The sequence below is a fragment of the Scyliorhinus canicula genome, chromosome 3 (assembly GCF_902713615.1).
Source record: "Scyliorhinus canicula chromosome 3, sScyCan1.1, whole genome shotgun sequence".
NCBI classification, from domain to species: Eukaryota; Metazoa; Chordata; class Chondrichthyes; order Carcharhiniformes; family Scyliorhinidae; genus Scyliorhinus; species Scyliorhinus canicula.
This window is the reverse complement of record NC_052148.1, coordinates 172851807-172871831: the sequence shown is the minus strand read 5'-3', so window position 1 is coordinate 172871831 and position 20025 is coordinate 172851807. Positions and strand designations below refer to the sequence as shown.

Below are 20025 nucleotides of genomic sequence, written 5' to 3'. Positions count from 1 at the left end.
AAAATCCAAATATCCCATACCTGTGGATTTGTTTGAGGCTCTTCTCCTGATTTCAGTCACCATTAAACGTGATACTTGGGCAGCAAACTGCAAGAGATCTGAAAATTTTTCCGTCATGGTGCCAGGAGGAGCATTTCCAAATACCTGAAAGGTGAACAGAAATGGAACAAATTTTACAGATAAAAACATAAAGCAGTTTCACAATGTGCAAGAATTGGCAAGATCAATTTTTCTGTGGTTACCCCTAGTTTAATTCAACGTGTATTCGTATTTCTGCCCGGATATCATTCAGCAAAACCACAATTTACCTACTGTGTGGCTTATGTGCTTGCAAACGACAATACCTTTTCTTAAAATTACATTAAAGACATGAAACACCTGCACTTTTTAAAGTCCTTCTTAAATTTTTGTGTAGCAGTTTCTGCATCAATTTCTTGTCTCATGCCAATAGCCTTGTGTGGCCTCACTCCTTGGTATTTCACCATTCATTCAGAGTCGCTTATCATTCATTCACCCTGCTCATATGCAAGCCTGCAATTCCAGTGGAACAGATAAAAAAAAGAAATCAACATAAATCATTACTAAACACTAATAGGGGCTGGTTTATCACAGGGCTAAATAGCGGGCTTTTAAAGCAGACCAAGGCAGGCCAGCAGCACGGTTCAATTCCCATACCAGCCTCCCTGAATAAGCGCCGGAATATGGCCACCAGGGGCTTTTCACAGTAACTTCATTTGAAGCCTACTTGTGACAATAAGCAATTTTCATTTCACTTCATTTCTTGCACCTGCGCGTGTTTGTAAGCATGGGCAATGAGACATCATGCTGCTTCCTTTGAATTCCTTATGGATAGTCTTTTTAAAAAGCCTCTTTAAAGGTCATTGACCTGAAATGTTAGCTATTTTTCTCCACAGATGCTGCATGACCCCTGTATTTCCAGCTTTCTTTGTTTTTATTTCAGTCTTTTTAGTAGCTTATTTGAGTAACTTGCAACTGAAATATTTACTTAACTTTACATTAAATCTTAACGTTAGCTCATAATTTGAATTACCCACCCCTTCCCCTGTAATTTTGTCCCCTCTACTTCAAAAGAAGGTGATTTATCCTCAATTATAGTTCCACGATCAACAGACCTCTGTGATCTAGTTATCCTTGGCAGCATCAATGGAATTTCTGAACAGGCTAATAACAAATAAATCCAGAGGGAAAGAGCGTGTTTCTCCCAGAATTATGTGGAAGACTAAAGAGTTTTGCGTAGTATTAACAACAACTATTAGGGAGTCACAGGTCCCTGGGAAGCTCCACGTGCAAGTACAGACCAATTGATCTTAATTCCAAGTAAAATATCAGGAGGAAAAGGAGGGTTAGTAACCTAATAAATCTTGAGAATAACCTAGAACCATTATAGGTGGCAGGCCCAGAACATAGGAACATGGTTTGCTGGTCCTCCCGCACACCTTGCACACCTGTCTTCTATCCCAAAGAACCTGCTCATCTGGGCCACTGTCATGTGTGCCCAGTGAACGACCTTAAATTGTACTCTACTCCATGCATCCGTCCAGAGACCATTTTTTTTTCCCTCCTAACTCCGCTTCTCATTTGTGTTTCAGCTCCTCGGTCTGCATTTCCTCGGACCCCATGAGTTCTTTATAGATGTCCAAAACCTTCAACTACCCTGTCCTGTATCCCCCTTGGTGGTAGGAGCAGGAAGGTTGAACGGTCTGCCTGCGTAGGAAGTCCCGTGCCTGCAGGTACCTAAACTCATTACCTCCCGTCAATTCAAAATTTTCCTCCAACTCCCTCAGGCTGGGAAAGCTCCCCTCTTTGAACAGATCTCCCACCCTCTCGATCCCTGCTCTTTGCCATCTCCGAAAACCTCCACCCAGCTTTCCTGGGGCAAACCGATGATTATTACAGATTGGAGACCGGCTGCCATCTTCGGATGAACCCTGACTTTGACCCTGTCAGGACGAACTTGATTTTCTCCAAACAGAGAAAGCTAACCATGTCAGTGAGCCAGGTCTCTGACTTCGGAGGCTTTGACTCCCTCTAAGCTAATAATATCCGTCTCCGGGTTACGAGGGAGGCAAGGCCAGAACGTCTGCCTCTTTCCCCTCCTGGATTCCCAGATCTTCCAACACTCCAACACTTCCGCCATATCTGGACTCGGTGCCACCCTTGTTTTTAACACCTTGAACATGACACCCGCAAACCCCTGCCAGAATGCCCTAAGCTTCGGGCATGCCCAAAACACATGAACGTGGTTTGCTGGTCACCTTGCACACCTGTCTTCTATCCCAAAGAACCTGCTCGTCCGGGCCACTATCATGTGTGCCCAGTGAACGACCTTAAATTGCATCAGGCTCAGCCTGGCACATACTGTAGATGCGTTGACTCTACTCAGCGCGTCCGCCCAGAGACCATCCTCTATCTCTCCTCCTAAATCCTCTTCCCATTTGTGTTTCAGCTCCTCGGTTTCCTCTGACCCCATGAGCCTCTTATAAATGTCCGAAACCCTCCATTCTCCCACCCATACTCTGGAAACTACCCTGTCCTGTATCCCCCTTGGTGATAGGAGCGGGAAGGTTGAGACCTGCCTTCGTAGGAAGTCCCATGCCTGCAGGTACCTAAACTCATTACCTCCCGTCAATTCAAATTTTTCCTCCGACTCCCTCAGGCTGGGAAATCTCCCCTCTATGAACAGATCTCGTGCCCTCTCGATCCCTGCCATCTCCGAAAACCTCCATCCAGCTTTCCCGGGGCAAACCGATGATTATTGCAGATTGGAGACCAAACCGATGCTCCCTCTGCTCCCACTTGTTTCCTGCATTGCCCCCAGACTCTCAGGGCTGCCACCACCACGGGGCTGGTGGAGTACTGTGCCAGCAGGAAAGGCAGAGGCACCATTACCAATGCCCCCAAACTTGTGCCCTTACATGATGCCGCCTCTACTTGCTCCCACACACCACACCCCCCCAAACTTCCTAATCATGGCTATATTTGCTGCCCAATAGTAATGCTAAAGTTCAGCAGCGCCAACCACACCCCCCCCCCCCCCCCCACCCCCCCGGGCCGGGCTATGCTCTATGCTCTTTTTTATTCGCAGGGTGTTGCCCATACAAAGCCAGAGATCACCTTGTTTACCTGTTTAAAAAAGGCCAGTGGAATGAAGATGGGAAGCCACTGGAAAACAAACAGGAATCTCAGGAGGACCGTCATTTTAACCACCTGTACCCTCCCAGCCAGTGATAGCGGGAGCATGTCCCACCTTCGGAAGTCTACCTTCATTTGATCCACCAGTCGGGTCAAATTTAGCTCATCATAGAATTTACAGTGCAGAAGGAGGCCATTCGGCCCATCGAGTCTGCACTGTCTCTTGGAAAGAGCACCCTACCCAAGGTCAACACCTCCACCCTATCCCCATAACGCAGTAACCCCACCCAACACTTAAGGGCAATTTTGGACACCAAGGGCAATTTATCATGGCCAATCCACCCAACCTGCACATCTTTGGACTGTGGGAGGAAACCGGAGCACCCGGAGGAAACCCACACACACATGGGGAGGACGTGCAGACTCTGCACAGACAGTGACCCAAGCCGGAATCGAACCTGGCCTGGAGTTGTGAAGCAATTATGCTATCCACAATGCTATCGTGCTGCGCCTTATTGCCGTTCCCATTCCCGTGCCACCTGGATGCCTAGATACCGAAACCTTCCCCCTACCACCCTAAACAGCAACTGCCCCAGTCGCCTCTCCTGCCCCCTTGCCTGGATTGCGAACATCTCACTTTTCCCCATGTTCAATTTATATCCTGAAAACCGGCCAAACTCCCCCAGAATCCTCAATTTCTCCTATCCCCTCTAGTGAGTCAGAAACCTATAGGAGGTCATCTGCGTATAGCGAGACTCTGTTTTCCACTCCTCCCTGTACCAGCCCCTTCCAGTCCCTTGAGGCTCTCAGCGCAATTGCCAGCTGCTCTATGGCCAGTGCAAACAGCAGTGGGGAGAGGGGGCAGCCCTGCCTTAATCACCTGTGCAGCCTAAAATAGCCCAATGTCAACATGTTCGTCCGTTCACTAGCCACAGGCACCCGAAACAGCAGCCTAACTCAGTCGATGAAGCCCCATCCAAACCCAAACCGCCTCAGCACCTCCCACAGATACGTCTATTCCACCCGGTCAAAGGCCTTCTCTGGGTCCATTGCGACCACTACCTCTACGTCCCTACCCTCTGGGGGCATCATGATCATATTCAACAGTCTTCTAACGTTGGCCGTCAACTGCCTGCCCTTAACAAATCCCGTCTGGTCCTCCCCAATCACACCTGGAACGCAGTCTTCGATCCTTGAGGACAGGATTTTGGCCCACAGTTTGACGTCCACATTTAAAAAGGAGATTGGTCTGTAGGACCCGCATAACTCCGGGTCCTTGTCCCACTTCAGGATCAATGAGATCGTGGCCTGTGACACAGTCGGGGGAAGCACCCTTCACTCCCTTGTCTCATTAAATGTCCTCATCAGCAGCGACCCCAGCATCGCAGAGATCTTTTTATAGAACTCCATGAGGTACCCATCTGGTCCCAAGGCTTTACCCGACTGCATGGCCTTCAGCCCTTCTGCTATTTCTTCAATCCCTATCGGGGCCCCCAGCCCTTCTACCAGCCCTTCCTCCACCTTCGGGAACCTCAGCCCCCCAATGAATTGCCTCATCCCCTCTGGCCCATCGGAGGGTTCCGACTCATATAGCTTGCTATAAAACTCCTTGAACGCCCTGTTCACCCTGCGGAATCCCCGACCAGGTCCCCTCTCTGTCCATCACTTTGCCAATCTCCCTGGCTGAGTATCTCTTACTGAGCTGCTGCGCAAGCATTCTGCCGGTCTCCACTCCATACTCAAACATCACCCCCCCCCCCGTGCCTTCCTCAGCTGCTCCACCGCCTTCCCTGTAGTTAGCAAGCCAAACTCCACCTGTAGCCTCCATCATTTCCTTAAAAGCCTTGCCTCGGAGGTCTCTGCATATCTCCTGTCCACCTGAAGTATTTTCCCTATCAGTCGTTCCGTCTCTGCTCTATCCACCTTCTCCCTGTGGACCCATATCAAAATCAACTCCTCTCTGACCACTGTCTCCCAGACTATTGCTACCGAGACTTCGCCCAGATAGTTATGGATGCATTTCCTCACCCTCCCGCACACCTCCTCATCCGCTAACAGTCCGACATCCAATTTCAAATGCGGGCGCTGGCCACACTGGCTGGCTCCCCCCATCTGCTCGATAAACCCCTTTAGCTCCTTTGCCATTGCTGGCACCCTGCCTGCCCTTGAGCTCGACCGATCTAGCCTTGGGTCAATGACTGTGTTGAAGTGTCCCCACCCCCGACATGACCAGCTTGTGAGTCCAGGTCCGGGATCTTCCCCAACACCCTCCTTATAAACTCCACATCATCCCAGTTTGGTGCATAGACATTCACGAGTACCACCGGCAGCCCTTCCAGCTTCCCACTAACCCCCCCCCCCCCAGTAACATGAACACTGCAGCAAAGTTCAAACACCTCAGTCCCCTGCCAGCTCTTTCCTTCTGGCAAAGCCCATCGCTTCCTCGGGCGACTCAAAATAGAAGTGTTGCTCCTCATAGGTGACCCAAAGACGGGCCAGATACAGCAGTCCAAACTTCACCTTCTTCTTGAAAAGGGTCGACTTTACTTGGTTGAATCCCACTCTTCTCCTGGCTACGTCCACGCTCAGGTCTTGGTAAATGTGCAAGATACTATTCTCCCACTTACAACTCCGTGTCTGACTGGCCCACTGTAAAATACGCTCCTTGTCCAGGTACCTGTGCAATCTCACCACCATCGCCCTCAGGGGAGGTCACCTACATGCGGCTTCATCACGAGTGCTCTGTGCGCCCTGTCCATCTCCAGGGGTCGGGCGAACGTCCCATCCCCCCATTAGCTTCTCAAGCATACCCGCTTAATATGCCCCTGCATCCACTCCTTCGGACCCCTCTGGAGACCAACGATCCTCAAGTTCTGCCGGCGGGAATTATACTCTAGATCTTCCACCTCCACCTTCTCCTAGAGCCTTTTCTGCTGGTCTCTCAGCATCCCCACCTCCAACTCCACTGCTGTTTGGTGTTCCTCCTGCTCAGTCAGTGCCTTCTCCACTTTCTGGATCGCCCGATCTTGAGCATCTAATCTCTGTTCCAGCCGAGCAGTCGATTCCGTAATCGGGTCCAAGCATTCCTGTTTCTGCTTGGCGAAGCCCTCTTGGATAAACTTCATCAACTGCTCCGTCGACCGCTGGGTCGTCTAGCCAGAACTCTGCTCATCCTCCATGCTTTTTTCCGCTGCAGCTTCAACACAGGCCTTCTCTGTTCGCCTATTTATTCCTTTGCGAGCACTCCTGGTCCGCCTACCCATGGCCTGGTGTGGGACTCCTCCTTACGGTCACGTCCACTATCGAATTTCAAGTAAAATCCAAGAGAAAAAAAATCGGGGGAAACGTCCAAAGGTCCATCCCGAGCAGGAGCCACCAAATGTGCGATCTACACCTTCATGGCCACCACCGGAAATCCCCAACAACTACTGTTTCTAATCTACATCAATTACTTCAATTTAAAATCTAAATGTAAATGCAGAAAAATTACAGATAGGTGCTGCATTTGAATTAGAGACAGCTTAGAAATGGTGCAATGCGTTGGCCAAACCATAGTTGCATTTGCTCTGCCAATGTATAAAATCTAATGCGGACAAGTGCAAAGTACTGTACATTGTACTGAGAAATGGACAATTCTGAAAGGTGCAAATTTAGCTACAGGTAAGACAGAGGAAACCATGACGTTTATGCAAACACAATAGTCAGTCGATCCAACCAATGTCATGAGCATTCAAACATCCATCAACAAAGTTAAAAGAATGCTGAATGACATTACCAAAAGATTAGAATTCTAGTCAGAAGAGGTTCTGATCAATGTATTGCTCTACTCAGCCAACACCATACATCAGTTCTGATGAAAGGTTAGTGACCTGAAACATTATTTATCTCTCTACAGATGCTGCCTGACTGAGTATTTACAGTATTTTGTTGTTATTTCAGATTTCTAGCATCCATGGTATTTTCATAGAATTATTACATTGCAGGAGGCGGCCATTTGGCCCATCGTGTCTGCACCAACCCTTTGAAAGAGCATCCTACCTAGGTCCACCCTCCCACCCTATCCCCATAACCCAATAACCCCACCTAATCGTTTGGACACAAAGGGGCAATTTAGAATGGTTAATCCACCTAACCTGCACATCTTTGGAATGTGGGAGGAAAACAGGGCACCCAGAGGAAACCCATGCAGACATGGGGAGAACGTGCAAACCACACACAGGCAATGACCAAGGTTGGAATTTAACCCAGGTCCCTGGCTCTGTGGGGAGCAGGGTTAACCATTGTGCCTCTCTGGCATCATGAATGATGTGTCCAGTACTGGTTTCCAAAACACAAATTAAACAATAAACCATTGGCAACAGTGTCGGAAAGAATAGCTGATTTAGAGTGTTAAAAGAATCAAAAAGTTAGATGGAAATACTGGAGGAACTTAGAAGTATCGTGTCGAAGTGTCTGTTCTTAATGTGTGATTGAGTTAAGTGCTAGTCAGTTATTTCACCAAGGTATTATGATCCTGACTGCACACATGCACATTCCAATAGGAATATGGGATATTGGTCATAGAATGCTACAGCATAGAAACAGACCATCAGGTGGCAGTGTTGTCACCACTTCAGAAATCTAGCTTAATTCCACTTTACTGTATGCAGTCTATAATCTTCAACCTTCTCCTTTTTCAAACAATTTAAATACTCTGTATATTCTGCTTTTTTAAATATTGTATGGACTCTGCTTTAAAAATGATTTGTGCAGCAGAATTCTACAATGTAATCACCTACATTTTAAAGGTTATATTTTCACAGCCAGAACTGGATAATTCAGTTGTTTGTTCTCACTTCCGTTCCAACCAGTGAAAACAAATATATCATAATTCTTCGTAATCTCAAAGACTGTGAGAGCACTGTGTAACCTTCTCTGTTCCAAATAAAATGTCTCAACATCAAAGGTTTCTCTTCCTAATTGTACCATTTTTCATTGCTTTTATATTCTGTCTTTATAGAAAATTATACACAAGGCTCCACCTTTCTTTTTTGTATTCTACTGTTTGTAGCCTTGCCACAAAACCTTCAATCATCTGTGCATTTTAACACCAAAGTCTCTCTATTCTAGATGCCTCATAATTTAAAGCATACATTTATTTCCTCTATTTATACTCCAAATAGATTTCCGTTTTTTTTTTACATTGAACTCTATATACCCAAACTATTACTTATGTTCTCTTTCAACATTTACCCTACATCAAATTTGGAAAAATATTGTTCCTTTGATTCCAAAGTTAAAATAATTTCTGTATATTGTAAATAAGAGTAGTTTCAATATAGAAACCACAAGTCATATCTTCCATTATGCAAAACTTTCTTTTGCCTCACATCCATCTCTTTATCCATTTGTCCACAATATCCTCAAGGGGAATATCACATTATACTGAATTGCGTTTCGGTGGTACCTTATCAATTTTCAGAGGGCATTAGTTTTGAAACACATCCACTGAACTCTTTTTCTGTGCTATTTTATGTAATTGCACCAACTCATTTCTCCATTTTCCTCACTGCAATAAATACAGGCGGGATTCTCCAGCCTCCCAGCCATGTGTTTCTCAGCGGTGGGTGGCGGTGTGTGTTCACTGGTGACGGGATTCCCTCCTCCCACTGCTGTCGATGGAATTTCCCACTGAAGCTACCCCACACCATAAGACCATAAGACCATAAGACATAGGAGTGGAAGTAAGGCCATTCGGCCCATCGAGTCCACTCCACCATTCAATCATGGTTGATTTCAACTCCATTTACCCGCTCTCTCCCCATAGCCCTTAATTCCTCGAGAAATCAAGAATTTATCAATTTCTGTCTTAAAGACACTCAATGTCCCGGCCTCCACCGCCCTCTGTGGCAATGAATTCCACAGACCTACCACTCTCTGGCTGAAGACATTTCTCCTCATCTCTGTTCTAAAGTGACTCCCTTTTATTCTAAGGCTGTGCCCCCGCGTCCTAGTCTCCCCTGCTAATGGAAACAACTTCCCTACGTCCATCCTATCCAAGCCATTCATTATCTTGTAAGTTTCTATTAGATCTCCCCTCAACCTCCTAAACTCTAATGAATATAATCCCACGATCCTCAGACGTTCATCGTATGTTAGGCCTACCATTCCTGGGATCATCCGTGTGAATCTCCGCTGGACCCGCTCCAGTGCCAGTATGTCCTTCCTGAGGTGTGGGGCCCAAAACTGCTCACAGTATTCTAAATGGGGCCTAACTAGTGCTTTATAAAGCCTCAGAAGTACATCCCTGCTTTTATATTCCAAGCCTCTTGAGATAAATGACAACATTACATTTGCTTTCTTAATTATGGACTCAACCTGCAAGTTTACCTTTAGAGAATCTTGGACTAGGACTCCCAAGTCCCTTTGCACTTTAGCATTATGAATTTTGTCACCGTTTAGAAAATAGTCCATGCCTCTATTCTTTTTTCCAAAGTGCAAGACCTCGCACTTGCCCACGTTGAATTTCATCAGCCACTTCTTGGACCATTCTCCTAAACTGTCTAAATCTTTCTGCAGCCTCCCCACCTCCTCAATACTACCTGCCCCTCCACCTATCTTTGTATCATCGGCAAACTTGGCCAGAATGCCCCCAGTCCCGTCATCTAGATCGTTAATATATAAAGAGAACAGCTGTGGCCCCAACACTGAACCCTGCGGGACACCACTTGTCACCGGTTGCCATTCCGAAAAAGAACCTTTTATCCCAACTCTCTGCCTTCTGTCTGACAGCCAATCGTCAATCCATGTTAGTACCTTGCCTCGAATACCATGGGCCCTTATTTTACTCAGCAGTCTCCCATGAGGCACCTTGTCAAAGGCCTTTTGGAAGTCAAGATAGATAACATCCATTGGCTCTCCTTGGTCTAACCTATTTGTTATCTCTTCAAAGAACTCTAACAGGTTTGTCAGGCACGACCTCCCCTTACTAAATCCATGCTGACTTGTCCTAATCCGACCCTGCACTTCCAAGAATTTAGAAATCTCATCCTTAACGATGGATTCTAGAATTTTGCCAACAACCGAGGTTAGGCTAATTGGCCTATAATTTTCCATCTTTTTTCTTGTTCCCTTCTTGAACAGGGGGGTTACAACAGCGATTTTCCAATCCTCTGGGACTTTCCCTGATTCCAGTGACTTTTGAAAGATCATAACTAACGCCTCCACTATTTCTTCAGCTATCTCCTTTAGAACTCTAGGATGTAGCCCATCTGGGCCCGGAGATTTATCAATTTTCAGACCTTTTAGTTTCTCTAGCACCTTCTCCTTTGTGATGGCAACCATATTCAACTCTGCCCCCTGACTTTCCTGAATTGTTGGGATATTACTCATGTCTTCTACTGTGAAGACTGACGCAAAGTACTTATTAAGTTCCTCAGCTATTTCCTTGTCTCCCATCACTAGATTACCAGCGTCATTTTGGAGCGGCCCAATGTCTACTTTTGCCTCCCGTTTGTTTTTAATGTATTTAAAGAAACTTTTACTATCATTCCTAATGTTACTGGCTAGCCTACCTTCATATTTGATCCTCTCCTTCCTTATTTCTCTCTTTGTTATCCTCTGTTTGTTTTTGTAGCCTTCCCAATCTTCTGACTTCCCACTACTCTTTGCCACATTATAGGCTCTCTCTTTTGCCTTGATGCATTCCCTGACTTCCTTTGTCAGCCATGGCTGCCTAATCCTCCCTCTGATAACCTTTCTTTTCTTTGGGATGAACCTCTGCACTGTGTCCTCAATTACTCCCAGAAACTCCTGCCATTGCTGTTCTACTGTCTTTCCCACTAGGCTCTGCTTCCAGTCGATTTTTGTCAGTTCCTCCCTCATGCACCTGTAATTACCTTTATTTAACTGTAAAACCTTTACATCTGATTCTACCTTCTTGGGAACACCGTTGGGAAACAAGCGATGCTTGGGGGTGTGCTGCCGACAGGACCAGAGAAGCCCGCCAACAGCAAATGGCCAGGTGATTCTAGCCTACACCTCATCTCCAGTAAATTACCCACAGGTGTGGAGATAATCTACAGAACAGATGGAAAACTATTCAACCTAAATCGCTCCAACCTCAATCCAGAGGTTCAGTATGCAGATAATACTTGTGTCAAAGCACCGAGAAGTACCACCTGAAGTGCCTTCACTAAATCAGATTGCAAGAAAGGCAGTCCCACAGCAACATCCTTTTCTATGCTAATATGCACAGCACCAAGGCATTAGTCATTCAAAATGAGCTCCGCACATGCGTGACACCAGACTCCTGGAACAACTGCTCTACTCCGATTTCGGTCGCAGTAAACCTCTCAACATCTCTGAAGAGATCAAACATCCCAACCAATCCACACTCATGACCAACCAAAATGGACAAGGTTTATTCAGGAAGGCACCAAACACATCAAGAGACTTCATTCGGAGCACAGAAGCAAAGACATGATGTCAGAGGCAGCAGACAGAGCTCCAAACGCCCCATCTACCCAACCTTTCAAACATCAGGTGTCCTGCATGTGGCAGAGTCTGCAGATCGCACATTGGACCTAACAGCAATCTCAGAATGTATCTAACTAGAGGAACTACCCAAGAAGGAGAAAAGGAACTCCTGCTTCTCCAAGCATTTGTAAATTCAGTGCATATATATACCGGATATTCTAAAAGATTCCACAAATGAGAAATATTTTTTCATAATGTATTACGCTTGATTAAGACATTGCACAAAAATGCACCACCTACACTCACCCTTCTCAACTAAATTCACCTCCAAAGCCAGGAACTGGTTGCTATCTTCTGAGTTAATTGCAATAGTGTGAAAAACCTTTTAAATCAAAATATTATATTGTTTGGGCACGCTCAATACGAATATGGTGCTTAATAAGAACAAGACTAATCTGGCCACTGACTTTCCACCTGGACTTCATTCAATACTTGGGTCTATAGCTTCCAAACTACAGGGCAAGATATCTGGAGGTTTCCTTAAAGGTGCGCTGGAGGGACACCCCCTCCCCCCAAACCATACCTCATTCCCAACTCCCCCCCCCCCCCCACCCCGCTTCCCCGGAAGGTCGGTAGAGGCAGGAGCAGTTGGATTTCAAGCTTCGTAATTGCAAGTGAAGTAACAATCCGACTCGAGTGCCACTCCACTGGAAGTTTTTTTTAAAATTAATTTACGAGATGTAGGTGTCGCTGGTTAGACCAGCTTTTATTGCCCATCACTAGTTGCCCTTCAGAAGGTGGTGGTGAGTTGCTTCTTGAACTGCTAAGTCAGGGTGGTGAGTGACTTGGAGAAGAACTTCCAAGTGGTGAGGTTCCCAGGTATCTGCTGCTCTTGTCCTTCTAGATGGTAGTGGTCACAGGTTTGGAATGTGTTGACTGAGGAACCTCGGTGAGTTCCTACTAGGGATGTACAAGATGCACACACGGCTGCCCCTGTGCGTCAGTGGTGGAGGGTTTGAACGTCTGTGAAAGGGGGAGCAATCAAGCAGGATGCTTTGTCCTGGTTTATGTCGAGCGTCTTGAGTGTTGTTGGAGCTGCATTTATCCAGGCAAATGGAGAGCATTCCATTGCACTCCTGACTTGTGCCTTGTAGATGGAGTACAGGATTTTTTTTACTCACCGTAGGATTCCTTGCCTTTGACACCTGCCCTGGCAGCCACTGTCCAGTTCAGTTTCTCTTTTTTTTTTAATTTAGAGTGCCCAATTGATTTTTTTTCCCAATTAAGGGGCAAATTTTGATGATTGATCAATCAATCAATCAATCATTTTCGCTTGGCCAATCCACCTTGCACATCTTACACAGGGTAATGGGGGCATGGAATGCACTGCCTGTGGAAGTAGTTGAGTCGGAAACATTAGGGACCTTCAAGCGGCTATTGGATAGGTACATGGATTATGGTAGAATTATGGGGTATAGATTAATCTGTTCTTAATCTAGGACAAAGTTAGGCACAACATCGTGGGCCAAAGGGGCTGTTCTGTGCTGTATTTTTCTCTGTTCTATCTTTGGGTTGTGGGGGAGAAACCCACGCAAACACAGGGAGAATGTGCAAACTCCACACGGACAGTGACCAAGAGTCCAGATCAAACCTGGGACCTGGGCACCGTCAGGAAACAAAAGCATACAAAAGGGAAATCTCAATCTTTGATAGAATAATTTATAACACACGAGAAGAAAATAATACTAGAATCATACAGCACTAAAGGAAGCTATTTGGTCCATTTAGCCTGTATTGGTTCTTTAAAAGAGATAGCATATCAGCCTCACTCCCCTGTTCATTCCCCACAACACTGATTGTTTAATAAAGTTGTTTCCACCGCCTCTTCAAGGAGTGTATTCCAGATCATAACTGCTGCAAAAGGATTATACCCCCCAAAGTAAAATAATTATTTCCACTTTGAAAAGAAAATTTGCTCAATAATTAAAACCTGATAGAATCAAACGACACCCTTGATTTTCAGTGCCAGGGAGGTTGTTGGGTAGCAAATAAGAATCACTGTGCTATCAAAACATTTACTATACTGGAATAGACAAACACCACCTTCCTGCGCATCGGGTGCGAGTCATCTTCTTTAACCTACTGCAGCCCAAATTCTCAAAGTACTCCTACAGAGCTGTTTGGGAGGAGTTATAAGGTTACGATACAGCAACTACGCGAAATAGCGAGATATATCCAAATTAAGATGGTGTATGATTTGGAGGGGTACATAGAAGTGGTGATGTTCCCATGTGCCTGCTACACTTGTCCCTCTAAGTGTCAACGGTTAGTTTTGAGATGCTGTTGAAGAAACGTTGGAAAATTGCTAGTGTATCTTGTGCACCAGTGATGGAGGGAGGTAATGTTTAAGATGTGATATAGAGTTCCTGGAGTTTTTATTGGGCAGCCATCACATAAGTACAGCAACTTCCTGCCTTTCCATGTATTTTAATGCAAAGTCCCTCAGCAAAATACAAAGCAGCATCTGGAGAAACAGTATCACGGACAGCAACTTCCTGATTTCCACATTTAACCATGGCAAGTGTGATCACTGAAGGCTGTTGTCCAACTTACTCTAATTGCATTGATCACTACTTTTACCACAACATTCAGGGAAATATACCAGCAGAGCCCTAATCAGTGATTTATACAGGTTTAGCATAAATTATTTGCTTTTGAACCCGATGCCTCTATTTATAAAGCCCAAGATTTGATATGTTTGTTTCAGAGCGTTATCAACTTCTCCTGCAATTTTCACAGATCTGATAATGTGAACCTCAGATTTCTCTGTTCCTGCATCCCTGGTTAAGTTTATACCTCTTCTCACTTTTTCTTCAAAATGAATCACTTCACACTTTCTCTGCATTAAATTTCATCTGCTATGTGTCAATTTTACGAGTCTAGGTATCCTGAAGTCTGCTATTATCTTCATCATTGTTTACTACATTTTCAAGTTTTGCGCCAAACTGAAATTTTGCCTTCTATAGCCATCAAAAGTAGAGGTGGCCAAAATACAAAGTCTCGGGGGAAACTACTGTGCATTTACCCCAGTCTGATGAACAATCATTCATTACTACTCTTCTCCCAGTCTCTTTGCCAAATTCATAACCTCACATCCATTAAATTCCATTGGCTTTCATTTGCTAATATCAATTATGTAACTTTAGTAAATATGCTTAGAAAGTCCATAACATCCAACATTAATTGCACTACCTTTAACACCTTCTAGAACTCAATTAATTCATCAGACATAAAATTATTAGTCTTGTGTGCTTCCAAGTGACAGTTAATTGTATTAGGCTGACTGGTCTACAGTTTCTGGGTTTATCTCTCTCCCCTTTTTGAACCGGTGTGCTACACTTGCAACCCTACCGTCCTTTGGTACCACTTCGATATTCAAATAGGATTTAAAGAATGTAGCTAGAGCCTCTGTTATTCCAACCCTTGCATCCGTTGGAAACTTAAGATGCGTCCTGTCTAGAATAGGTGACTTTTCTACTTTAATCACCAACAAACTTTTAAATATCTCCCATTATCTTCACTACTCCTGTACATAACATTGCAATCATGTTCATTTAGAAAAACAGTAAGAGGGGATCTCATTGAACCTTATAAACGTCGAACAGGGTGGATTCAGAAAGAATGTCCCTGTTGGTGGGGGGAGGGGGGGGGGGGGGGCAGAATCCAGACTAAGGGGTCATAGTTTGAGGATAAGGGATAAACCATTTAGGACTGAGGTGAGGAGAACATTCTTCACCCAGAGTGGTGAATCTTTGGAATTTGCTACAACAGAAAGTAGCTGAGGCCAAAGTGCTGTGTGATTTCAAGAAGGAATTGGAAATAGTTCTTGGGGCTAAAGGGACCAAGGGATATAGGAAGAGGGAAGGCGGGATCAGGGAACTGAATTTGATGATTACACCACTGCTTTCCCAATGTTGTACAGTGAAATCCTTGATAATGGACCCTAACAATTTCCCTACTACAGACGTTGGGCTCAGTCTATAGTTTCCTATTTTCTCTCTACCTCCATTTTTGAATAGCAGCCTTACATCAGCTACCCTCCAAAATGTAGGAGCCGTTCCAGAGTCCAAAGAATTTTGGAAAATAACCACTAATGGATCTACTATTTCTAGGACCACTTCAGTACGTACTCTAGGATGATGATTACCAGGCACCTGGAGATTTATCCGCCTTCAATCCCATTAATGTTCCCAAAACCATTTCTCTACTAACACTGATTTCCTTCAGCTCGTCACTGAAACTGGAGTTCCTCAGAACTTCTGATACATTGCTTCTGTCTTGTGAAGACCAAAGCAAAGTATAAATTTAGTTCCTCAGCCATTTCTTTGTCCCGTTATGAATCCCCCTGCCACTTTGACTGTAAGGGGCCTACATCTGCTTTTGTCAATCTTTTTCTCTTTACCTACCTTAAGAAACGTTGTCAGTATTTTATGTTCCCCATTAGCTTTCTTTCAGGCTCTATTTTCCCTTTCTTAATCTTTTTCTCTTTACATACCTTTAGAAACGTTGTCAGTTTTTTATGTTCCCCACTGGCTTTCTTTCAGGCTCTATTTTCCCTTTCTTAATCAATTCCTTTGGTCCTCCTTTGCTGAATTTTAAACTATTCCCGATCCCCAAGTCTATTTTGTGATCAGCCACGATCATAATGAATGGCAGAGCAGGCACGAATTATTTTTGATTTCTAAATTTCCCAACTTTCCTGTGCTTATTCCTTTAAACAAGTAATGATTATTGGTTATGTATCCTTTTCAAATGATTGATTGTTTACTAACAGCACAGAATAGTCAAGAATTTACTTTTCAATACTTCTTTAATTTTACCAACAGAAATAATTAACAACTGTTAAAAATAACCATCCAGGAAATATTTTTGCAACAGAGGGCGTAGTGAGGCCTTTACCAGCCGTGACGATGGTGGAGAAAGCATCAGGAAAGTGGACTGGTCAGCCCTTTTGCAAGTGTGTGTGCAGGAAGCAGCATCTTTTGTTTTTTTAATTTAGAGCACCCAATTCATTTTTTCCAATTCAGGGGCAATTTAGCGTGACCAATCCACCTACCCTGCACATCTTTGAGTTGTGGGGGCAAAACTCACACAAACACGGGGAGAATGTCCAAACTCCGCACGGACAGTGACCGAGAGCCGGGGTCGAACCTTGTACCTCGGTACCATGAGGCAGCAGTGCTAACCACTGCGCCACCGGGCTGCCCTGGAAGCAGCATCTTTGACAGTTTGGGGCGGGTAGGCAAAAAGATAAAGAGAGCCAGGTGCCTTTAGGAGAGGGAGCTGCAGCGGGAGCAGAAACAGAAGACCAGGATTTGAGTTATAGCGTGGTAACAGCCACGAAGGCAAGGCAGCCTGAAGCCTCCGACAGTGATTGAGAACCGGAAAGGGGAAGTAGGGTAGGTTTACAGCTGTTTGAGACCTAGGCCGACGACCTGGGCGGTACCGAATCCAGGAAGCTACGAGAGCACAAAGATTCCCTTCATGTCTGCAAAACAAAATAATGTGGTTCATGTAATCATTAGTAACTGTTACGATCCCAGTTGATGTTATAACTAAGCAGAAAGATCTCACAATAAAACCCTATCTCAAAAGACTAACTTTTATTTTATTTTTTATAAAACGAGGAGGAACATAGTCACAGGACAGCTCGTTAGATCATAAAGTGCAGAAGGAGGCCATTCGGCCCATCAAGTCTGCACGGACCCACCCAAGCCCTCACATCCACCTGATTCCCGTAACCCAATAACCCCTCCTAACCTTTTTTTGGTCATTAAGGGCAATTTATCATGGCCAATCCACCTAACCTGCACATCTTTGGACTGTGGGAGGAAACCGGAGCACCCGGAGGAAACCCACGCAGACACGGAGAGAATGTGCAGACTCCGCACAGTCAGTGACCCAGTGAAGAATCACACCTGGGACCTGGTGCTGTGAAGCCACAGTGCTATCCACTTGTGCTACTGTGCAGCCCTCGGAATTTTTCCACAATCGTGCTTGTGCTGGGCGAAGGATGCTTTATGTTTTCTTAGGACCTGTCTAATCGTCTTATCTGTACTAATGGCTTGCGGATCAAACCAGTAGTCGCCTACTGAGCAGATTCTTTGTTCGTAGTCTCCTACTGTGAGCGTGGCGGGGGTTCTTGCTGTTCTGGCCATTTTCCATACACACTTATTCACGGGATCAAAGGAAAGGTTGTGTGAGCTCATAAAGTCGATTCCTAAAATGTGCTCAGCTGATTGTGGCAAGTCCACCAAACAACGGGGTGCTTGGTGTTTATGATGCTGATTTGAATATCTACAGGGGGCATAATGTATCCCTGCTGTACATGTCCTGTAAATCCACTGAGAGTGATGGTGTCTGTGGTGGGCCATTTGCCACGCTGAAACATTGTGGAGGAGTTTAAAGTGGTGCGGGATCCTCCTGTGTCCCAAAGGAACTCTACTGGGTGTCCCAGGACTGTGCCTGTGACTACTGGTCTGCCTGATTTGTCCCAGAGTGTGTCGCAGACCCAAGTTGGGGAGCCCTAACACCGTCAATCTGTGCTATTGGTCGCTGCATTATCTGATTGGGCGCTAATGCTACGTATGGGCCTAACATTGTTCCTAGGTGGGGCTTCGATTGCTGGTTCCGTTGCTGGTTTGGGGAGGGTCTGCATTCGCGGTCATAATGTCCCTTTTGTCCACAATTATAGCAACCTCGTGGTGCCTGTGATCTGGGGGGCTGACCTTCATTTCTGCCCTCATTTACCCATGCGGGGTCCTGAGTAGTCCTGACTGGGTTCATATTCGCTTCTCCTTTCTCCTGATCTGCCTTTCTATGTAGGGATTGTTCCCAAGCGCTGGAGAGTCTCTTTAAAACCCAAACTTCATTATGTGTGGCGTTTGCGGGGTCATAATTTACACAGGCTTTTTGATCTGCTTCTGTGGCGTGGGAGACTAAAGTACGACCCCATTTAGTTGTGTTGTTGTTATCTAAGTTTGTGCAGTTCAATTCCCCAAATACCGCTTTAAAGTTTATCCAAAGACATCCTGCCAAATGCAGTCAGATGCTCTCCCTTCTTTTGTCTACATCTGTTTAGACCTTCTACAGGGTCTCCTCTGTTGTATCCAATCGCGTCTAAAATAGCTGCTTTCATCTCCTGGATGCTTCCTCCTCCTATATTCTGGTGTTCTGGTAAAGCTGAGCTAACGGACGGGTCAAGGCTCATGACTATAAGCTTAACTTCCTCCGGTTCGTCCAGACCGTTCATAACTGTTTGTTGTTGTACTCTCTCAAAGAAATTATCGGGATTGCTGTGGGTTCAAATGGTTCAATTTTGGCGCAGGCATCTCTCAATTGGGTGATGATTAGTGGGGTGGTGTAAACTAAATCGGGCTCCTCCTGATCCTGTGAGGTGGCTGGATTCATGGGCGTGTGTGCTGCCTGTGCAATCGGTGGTGCGGGCGCTTTCCTTTTCGGGGCCTGGGGGGCTCTATTCTGATTTTCTGTATCCTCCACATATCGATGGGCGGTTTCATTTAGTTCTTGCCAACTGGGGCCATTCTCCTGATCTAAATTCGGTCCAAAGGTATCTCTGAAGCCGTTTTGCACTGAAATCAGTGACTGTAACTTTGCTATTTGTTGCCTACATTTGGCGTGATCTACTGTACTCTGTCTTTGTTCCGTTGTGCAACCACGGAGCGCTCGTAAAGCTGCCTTTAAATCTGCTCATTGTTTCTTTAGCTGTTCGACCTGCTGTTCCATCTCTTCTCGTACCAAAATTGTGCGCTGTGTACCTTGGTAGGCCTCATCGTACTGGATCTGAAAGCTGTTAAGCTGAACTAAACAGGATTGGTGTGCCCGTTTGACATCAGCCATCTCTTTATCTTTAGCTGCCAACTGTTCCCGGAGTTGCTCATTAATTTTCTCACATTCACTAAAGTTTCCCTCATTCTTCTCCTCTTTCTCAACTAGCTGTCTGCGGAGCGTCCTCACGACCTCCTCTGTGCCTCGCAATTGTGCCAAACAGGACATGATTGCCATCGGCTTACGAACTTTCACTGCATTCTTTTTATGTACCTCGGTTAGGTTGTCCCACCAGGTTTGTCCCATGCTTTCTGGACCTGACTTCATTTGAACAAAATTCGGACCAAAGGGACCATCCTTTCCCCTTCAAATACTTACTCAATTCCTGTTCCCATGTGGGGCACTGCTCTGCTCTACTGGTCACTGTGACCTCAGGTTCCTGCCTGTTCATTAGGCATTCCATTGCCTTTGCTGCCATTGCTTCTATTATCTCTTTTCCTACCGTTCATTTGGGTCAGGGGGAATAAGGCGACAATTCGAACAGCGGGTATGGCCTAGGCTATTTTC

General features: G+C 45.4%; 1 protein-coding gene across 2 annotated transcripts in view; it reads right to left on the bottom strand.

Moving 5' to 3' along the window:
- The window catches only part of wdfy3 (WD repeat and FYVE domain containing 3), a 490874-nt gene that overhangs the window by 350598 nt on the left and 120251 nt on the right, over positions 1 to 20025 (bottom strand). For both annotated transcript variants that reach the window (XM_038791772.1, XM_038791773.1), the window contains exon 3: positions 21 to 144. In XM_038791772.1, the coding sequence (XP_038647700.1) occupies positions 21 to 144 (124 nt within the window). The remainder of the gene's footprint in view (positions 1 to 20; positions 145 to 20025) is intronic.